The 8,772-nt window shown below is 38.7% G+C and overlaps 1 protein-coding gene across 1 annotated transcript; it reads left to right on the plus strand.

Moving 5' to 3' along the window:
- Nucleotides 1-226: 226 nt before the first annotated feature.
- On the plus strand, nucleotides 227-8,501 carry LOC102203884 (prostate stem cell antigen-like). The gene is made up of 3 exons (XM_005748691.1): nucleotides 227-393; nucleotides 7,236-7,346; nucleotides 7,857-8,501. Exons 1-3 carry the CDS (start codon nucleotides 342-344, stop codon nucleotides 8,066-8,068), a joined length of 375 nt encoding a protein of 124 aa, XP_005748748.1. The 5' UTR covers nucleotides 227-341; the 3' UTR covers nucleotides 8,069-8,501.
- The last annotated feature ends 271 nt before the right edge of the window (nucleotides 8,502-8,772 follow it).

Below are 8,772 nucleotides of genomic sequence, written 5' to 3' on the forward strand. Positions count from 1 at the left end.
GGGAAACCCGGTTAATATCGTCAACAACAAATGAGCTACGAGCCAAACAAACTCAGCATTTCCCAGCTTTCTTGTATTTATAACTTCCTGCTTTCAGGTAATCTTCCTACCTGTATGAGCTGTGTGAAGGTCGACACAATCACGATGGACGTTCAGAATGAGCTCCTCTGATTGGGTAACGGTGACATTTGGTAAGGAGGGGGAGGATTATAAATACAGCGATGGCGGAAAATTTTGTCGTTAGGTCGAGATTATAACGGTCTGAGAGCTCACAGGCAGCCAGCTCCTTCTGAAGCGCACTTTCTTCATTTGTTTCTCCCCCTCTCTTCTTTTAACCCAAGATGAACAGAGTTATCCTCCAGCTTTTTGCAGTCGGATTGTGCTTTGCAATCGGTAAGTTTAAAAACAAACAAACGCACAAGTAAATATTCGATTTAATTGCAGCTTACCCGTTATACGAATTATTCAATAAAAATGAGTTTTCTCTAAATACGTTTGAAGTGAACTGCTACCTTTAAAGACTTAAGTTTGAATTTTAGCAATAAATGTTTAAGTTGAACTTTGCTGTAGTCGGTAACTATCACCTGCACAGTCATGTGTGCGCTCCTGATTAACGCCTTACTTTTTTGTACAAGTTTTATGATTAAATTATGTTTAAGATCTTTATTTTCGTTCTAAACTGAGCTTTTATATGTTCTAATACCGTTTTATATGTGTATCTTTTTTTTTGTCCTGGAAGCTTTACCATTATTTTTCCACTTTCTTTGGAAAACGTGTCCCCCCCCCCTTTTTTTTTTTTTTTTTTTTTTTTTGATGGGTGTGTCCTTGTTGGAGGGTGTAGAGCTGTTTTTGCTGGGTGTGTGCGCAAAAGACGGCACAAACACCACCTAGACGAATGTAAAGATGAGGAAACCTTCCCTTTTGGGCGTAAACTAAATCAAATATCAGTTTGTTTGTTTTTTCCCCATATCTCTCTGTGGTTTTAAATGGTATGTTCTAGTTCATCTCATAATCTGGGTAGAGATCTTTTGACTGTTGCAGATAAGATATGAAACATTTAAAACCCCAGCCGCATATCAAAGTTTGTGAATAGTAATGCATATTAAACCACTCATATGAAATGCAGCTCTGATTTATTTATGCTGTAAACTATAAATGTATATGGAAATGCGCTGCTTCTAAGTGTAGCTTTGATAAAATGGAGACACTCCACTCTAAAAAACATAAGAAATAAGAAAGTTGCACAGAAAATAAATGCTTCTGCATACAAAGCTGGCATTTATCTCAAATGAGTGTTGTTAGTTTGACCCTTAATAAACTTGTGCTGGTTTTGTAGGCAGCCGGTTGGAGGTTGCCAGGGGAAATTGTGTCTTCATGATTGCATGCAATTCATCTGATCATTATTAGATTTTGTGGTTGCTCATTGCTTGCACGGAAGATGACGTTTTCAGTAAGCATTCACAGCTACTCACAAAGCAGAAATATTAGAGGTGTTGCCTGAGCACTATGGCTAACATGTGTTAAATGTCAGCTTCACTCAATTTTATTTCAGATTTTGTGGCAATCAGCTCGTGATCAAAACTATTGCAAGGTGGTTTTCAACAACCAGTTGAGGGATAGCCTCTCTTTCCCCTCGCAACCAATGGTGGTATCAGGTCCAATGTGTTATGTATGATGGTGCCCTATTGCTAAAAGTAGCTAATAACTTAAGTTGTCCTGTGAAAAATTTATATTGACAAGCTTAAGTGCCGATTCAAAGTCACCCATGGCAAATTGGGCGAATTTGTTTTAAAAAGAATCTTTATAGCTCAATGAGCAAAGGACCTTTGCAAAAAAGTTCCAAAAAAATTTAAATTTGTCTTCCATACATTATCTGGCATTGTGACTTAAATGCATTACTGGTAAGTGAAATGATATGGAGAGTTTTATTTAAATTGGTTGGTTAAGCCAAAAGTGGGAATAACTGATTAAAATAATCAGAAAAGAGGTTAAGCTACCAAAGGCGTTGGCTAAAGATGGCAGCTAATAGATTTGGTGAAACTAAAACTTCGTAGTTGACTTAAATTTAAAAAATTCTTTTCAAAAGTATTAACAGCAGTGATTAAACCTCTAGCTAAAGGTAATGAGTAGACAACTGACTTTTATTTGACTGAAAAAGTAAACCATTGAGCCACTTTGTTAAAATATACCAAAACAAAGTGTATAAACTACTACAGTCGTTTTAATTTTCGGAGTTTCCCATTGAAATTGAGGAATTGGTTTGCTAAAGAGTGGTTAAATGACTATTTTTCTCAAAGAATGAAACTTGTATCGAGGTTCATGTACAAATGCCTAGAAATGATCCGTATCACCTGGTTTAGCTAGAAGCAGTAGCGCTAACACTCTGCTTTAAGTCTTTAAACAGTTTAAGTGGCTCAAAGAAGTTTATGTGAAATTGTCAGGTCTGTGTTTTGTTTTCAATTGGTCGTCTTGTTTTTACCTTAACAATTAGGTTTACACTTTTTTTTTTTTTTTTTACTTCAAAATAAACTGAATAATGTGAAAATGTCTAGATGGAGGTGAAATCAAATTTCTTAACATTTATTAGAGAATTAAATTGTTTTGTTAGCATGTTAAATGATGTGTATTGTATGATTCACCTGAGTGACTAAGACTTTGGCTGTAGTGTTTACCCTCTGTGCACATCCCGGGCTTTATTTTAATGCTGATTATTGCAGGCTCCAGGGTGAGGCAGCTTGTTTGTGATATGCGGAGAAGTGCTTTTTTAAATCCACCCCCAGGCTTTTAAACACAAAGTAGAGTAAAAACTTGCCAGGCATTACATTAAATTTCTGTCCTTGTAGTAGTTGAGACTTTGCCAAAGGTTCAAATTCCTCTGCTGTCCAGTCTTCCTATTTTATTTTATTGTTTTTCTGCTTGTATTGTGTTTTACACCCTTTGTCCAGTTTTGTCCTTGAGATTTCAGCTGCTGTGCTTTGTATTCCATTTCAAACCACACCTTTCTGGGATCTGTATTGTCATCCTGGCTGCTTGCTGTACCTTCAGGCGATAATGCTGACCTTTTTACTTGTGTGACCAAAAAGTGATCCCCATATGGTGATAATTGCATAAAGATGTTTGGGTGAGTCTGAAGTGAATGATTCAGACAGTGGACTGGTTCATTTCTGAAGGAAACTTGTTACAGGCCAGTGAAATGTTTCCCAAATCACCAGCTCACATAAAATAGACAAATCGTCACCTCTGTTCAGCTACCAGCTGCTTTAAATCCTTAGTCAATAAATCGAAGTAATCTACAGTGTTCCCTGCCAAAGAGACATTTTTGATATGCTTGAGATGCGATGTGGAAGTGACTGTAGTGGTTTACACATTTTTCCTTGCATGCAAAAGATTCCTTTCTTGAGCCACAAACTCACACTGGGAGGGAAGGGGCACGCCTGGATACATGGGAGGGTTGCACCAGGAAGCGTATTTGGAGTGAATCTGTGCCAAAATCAGACATGCAGGCATGGATGACATACTTTATTAAGCCCAGAGGCAGAAACTAAATTTAACAGTAGCCACTTCACAAAAACAATGTAGGTCAATGGTACTCCCCAAAAAGAAAAGCAATTATAACAATTAGACTAAATGGAGACTAAAGTAAACATGATAGGAATACAAAGGGAGTAAGATGGGCCATTGGCTCCACCCTGCGCCGCCCCAGGCAATGTAAGCGTATTTGTTTGCCATGATCAGTTGATGGTAACTGAAATGAATCATAGCTATTGGTAAGAAAACATTTTAAAGCTTAACTTAGTTTTAACTTCTGAATTATGTATTCCTAAGACGTTTCATTTGGCCCGCTGCCTTTTGATTTTGGGATAACTGTTCAGGTGAGAGGATTTGATTCCCCTTTCTAAAAATGTGAATATCTGACACACTTCCCACCACAAACCAGCTGCTCCTATTCATGGTTTAAATCCAAACGCAAACTCGTGTGAGCTGCCAGGGACCATTAATCTTTAGTTTATTATGAGCAGGGTGAGGACCATCAAAAGCACTATACAAATACAGGCCATCATCCCTCCTTGAAAGAAGCCTTTAAATACAGTCGCCCTCATAACAGATTTCATGAGCTTATTTGCATGTTTCCCGACTTCCTGGTTTAATTTCTTTCCATATTGCAGCACATGACTCATTGTTTGGCTGAGGGTATTTAGTCAGTGCCTCCTCCCTTCGTCCTTTTCCAGCAGATTCCCACAGTTCTAAATCTGAGCCTTGTGAGTTTGTTTTTTGTTCCCAAATTGTCCTGCCCCTCCAGTCCTGTGCAGTTGACAGTGTTGGCACTGTAAACAGTACCCACCCCACTAACACAACAACAAAAGAAACATCCTCATTTAGCTCTGCATTCATTACCATAGACACAACACCTTTCAATATACTTTGTCCAACTAGTATGTGCTTTGACCTTGGAGTGGAAAATCACAGGTCCACAGCCTGCAGCTTTAGTCTGTGAGCGATGGAGGGCAGTGTAGGACTGAGGCTCAACTTCGTTAGTAATGTGGCACATCTGACTGCTCAAAGAGTGTTCCTTCATTATTAAAGAACAGCCTGCTAACGAAATCCATTTTAAATTTGGGCAATTCAGTAAAAGGAGAACTGTGCCTGTTATGTTTTTAATGTGTTGGAAAGCTTCTTGTTCAAGGTGCCTATGCTCCTCAGAGTCTGCAAATCCCTCAGTAATGATCACATTAACATGTTATCTATAAATGTTCAAAGTAAATATAGGTGTTTGTTTCCTTAAGCCTTCTTCACATTTCTTAAATTAATACTGTTCATAGGTATCACACAGGGAAGTATCTGAATTATGCTGGACCAAAGAGGATTTTCAGAATTGTGCCTTGTTTTCTAAAAGTATTGTAGCTTGGATATAGATTTATAAAGTCATTACATTTTAGAAAGGATGACTCGATGTGATATATTTAATAGCTAAGAATAAAGAGATTACAGTTCAATGCTAAATAGTTTCTAGGCTTGAAATGCATGCAGCTAATTATTGTTAATTCAGAGTAAATGTCCTTTGAAACATCCAGCCATTGTGTTTAAAGCACTTGTATAGTGGTTACAAAAACAAAAAACCCTGGAAATTCCTTGTTATTTAATTATTACATTACTTAATTACTCTGTGGCATCAATGGCCATAAAGATAACAAATGTCCGCCTTCACATTTTCTAAAGCTGACCATCGGGAAGAATTGGTCCAGAGGCTGATCTTTAAACTGTGTGTTCTCCAGCTGGCAGTGAAGACCACCAGTCATATGCTGATGCATCACCTCAAGTGAACGAATGTGCTGCTGTAACTGGGCACCCTTTAACCCTGAAACACTAAAAATAACACGCCTTACCTCAGGTTTGTTTTCTGTGACGTATTTGCATGAGTTGGTTCCGTGAAGGTGGAGGAACTGGTTGGATTGGAGAGGAAGTCTTGCAACACATCTCAGCAGTCTTGGTTATATCCTGTCACCATAACTAAACAAACCTACCATAAGAAAGTTCTCAAATGTATCTCCATCAAATTTGATGCAAGAAAAATAAAACTGTGGTCCTATAGCAACTTTTTACTGAAGGTGCTGTATTTGATGACTTGATGTTTCTTTCCTCCCGTTGTTAACAGGACCTCCAGGTTTGACTACATTCACATGTTTATAATTAGTTGTCCTATTATATGAAAGCTTTTTGATACGGCAATTCAAATCTTGGTTGTATCCTAATACAGATTTATTTATTTTAAATTAAAAGTTAATGTTTACCTCTACTACATAAACTGCCACATGACATGAGCTCAGGGGTGTAACCGAAACCGGCTGGGGCAGGTGTGGGGTTGTGTTCTCTGTACAAAGGTGTAGATGTGATGAGATGGCGATATATCTCTATCGCATCACATCCACATCCTTTTTGTTTTTGTTTTTTCTTTGTAATTGAACTGAAACATCAGAACGCATTGTTACAGTGCTCACGCCACAACACAATCCCCCCCTCGATGTATTGGACGATAAAAAGGAGGGAACTAGTGAGCTGAGGAAGGGCGTGAGTCAATGCAGCAAGGCAGATGATGCTTAGTCATCACGCTAGTTATGCAATTACTTCAGGGGAACGCTCCAATTGTGTTTGGTTACTCATCATGAGATGTTTTATTAGCTTAATAATCTGGAAGATTTTGTCTACAGCTACATGTGTTGTGTGTGTGGTTTTTTTTTTTTTTTTTTTTTTTTTTTTTTTTTCCCCCCTCCCAGCTTGTCAGAAGTGGCAGTAATTCTAAATTGTCTGTAATTTTAAAATGTCACATTTAAGACAATGATTAAAAGTTGTAGACTTGAGGAACAACTTAAGCTGTAGCCCAAAACTACAAAGATGATTTCAGGGTAAAGTTATAAGCTTTGAACATTTTAAACTGTTTTATTTGTTTAATGCTGCATTCGCAATATAAGCAGCTTGATTTCTAATAAGCCACGGTATTACAATGCTTTAATTTCCCTGTCTCATTGGTTACTGCTCAATGTTGTACAGTTTGTGCCCAATTCTTTCTAGTGACGCACTCAAAGGTAGCTTAGAAATTCCATGGGTGACACTTATCTTGGGTTTTTTTTTTGGTTTTTTTTTCTCCCCTGCAAGGTTTGTCAACACTCTCTGCACTGAAGGAAACTGTAGTTACCTCTTCACCCAACCCCAGCACAAATAACAGGTTGTGAAATCACAGCTTGTACCCGGATGGTGTTATCAGAGACCAGTCATGCTTCTTGTTTTTGTCTTAAAGCAGATTACAGCTGTCTCACAGGTTCTATTGAAAAAGCTGAATTGGTCTCTAAGGGTTTCTGCATACATGAGCAACATTTACAGTCTTAAAAAATTGAATAAGAGGAAGTGCTTTCATGACAAGACTGGGACAACGTTCTTTTATAATCGGCTCAGAAGAACCGCTCCAGAGGGTTCCTTTTAACACATGTAGGGCCTAAAGAGAGCCTCCCCTGTGCTTCAGACTGAAGGTCATATTTTTCTTTATCTCAGACTTCGTCCTTATCTGTTAAATGCCAGACGTCGATACCCTAATGGAGGACAAACACTGAAAGGCCTCTTTTTCTCAGCCTCTATTTCAAGCGGCTGTGAACAATGCAAATGTTTGAACTCCCATTTATTCCCTGTAACAAACTAAACTGTTTCCTCTTTTCTTCTCCCTTTTTCTCCAAATCTGATATCAGCCCAAGCTCTTGTATGCTACCAATGCGCCATTGGGATTGGAAGTCTGTGTGTGACGTCTGAAAAAACGTGTGCAAGCGGCGAACTGTGCTACAGTGGAGTTGGGAAAGCAAGTAAGCACCGCCAGTGGCTACAAATGTGAACACACTGCATTCTTGTAAAGCTTGTCGTCAGCTCTCAGGTGAAACCCCTGCATTCTTAAAATGCAAACAAAGGGGGAGTTTTAGACATTGTGCTGCAGGAACAAACTCTTGATTGCCCTGTCACTGATCCCATTCAAGTTGATCCTTCTCAGTTGGGGAATTTCTACCTGTAACATGTAGCCATATTACATTGTCAGGCTTTCCATGATAAGCTAAATGATTATTGACTGGTGACAAAGAGCATGTGGTTTCAGTCAAATTCATCTTTCACACATTAGTTTTCCAAATTTCAAAATGGCAAGAGCAAAAATGCTTCATGAACAGACTTCACAAACGGTTGCAGGATCTCTTTTATAATGCTTGGTCCTTTTGCAAACTGAACTTGGCTCACTTTCTAGACTTTTGCTGACATATGATAAACTCTAAAGAATCTGCGAGCACCCTGAGTGGTAAACGCTGACGCTGTTTGTTGTTCCACAGTTGGATTTGTGGACATCAAGACGAAGGGTTGCCTAGCAGTAGCGAACTGCAACAAGACTGAAGATGTGGACTTTGGCACAAACAAGACCGTCTACAAGATGACCAAGACGTGCTGCAGCACAAACCTATGCAACGCAGCGCCCGGCACCCCCATGCTGACCCTGGCCCTCGCCACCATCTCTGCTGTGTTTGTGGGAAACCTCCTGGTTTGACAGAAGATGCCACCAGTTTAAAATGCAAACATGGATGCAACACACACCAGAGATTCGATAAAATGTCCTTAAACATGAGGTTTTTGTAATCATGGAGTTTTTTTGTTGTTTTTGTTTTTTTGTTTTTTCCATTATGGGTCTTTTGTTTGCTGTCCTTCAGTTATGTTGCAGTTTTGGTTTCAGATGTTTTTCAATTAATTCAATCTTTTAAACATTTTTCTTTATTTGGGTCAGCCTGCATTTACTGTAACAGATGCTTAATAAAGTCTGTTTATATTAATCGGGTGTAATACTGATATCAATGTGCATTTTGGTTTAATTAGGTGAATAACCTGTGAGGAATTACCTAATTGTTTTCTAGCTCTGTCGCTGTCAGAACGCCTCAAACGAAGAGTTTGATACTCTGAGCATCGCTGGCAGCATTGCATTTGAAGATGGTGGTGGGGGGGGGGCTTAATTTTAAGGCTAAACCAAATGTGTTTATCTTACTGAGTGGAAACTAAGACGGGGAGTAAGTGTAAACTAGCTGTATAACATTATTACTACCTGTGAAACATACCAAAGCATAAAGGGTGTTTATGAACGCATTATGGAGCTTAAGGCTGGCACCGGTTCATCATTCTTGTTTCTCCCCCTTTCCCCCTGCCAGGTCTAAATAACGTGGTTGGGTTTGGGTTTTTTTTGTTTTTTGTTTTTTTGGGGGT

This window comes from Pundamilia nyererei, unplaced genomic scaffold (assembly GCF_000239375.1).
Source record: "Pundamilia nyererei isolate P.nyererei 1_Seehausen unplaced genomic scaffold, PunNye1.0 scaffold00226, whole genome shotgun sequence".
In the NCBI taxonomy this organism is placed as follows: domain Eukaryota; kingdom Metazoa; phylum Chordata; class Actinopteri; order Cichliformes; family Cichlidae; genus Pundamilia; species Pundamilia nyererei.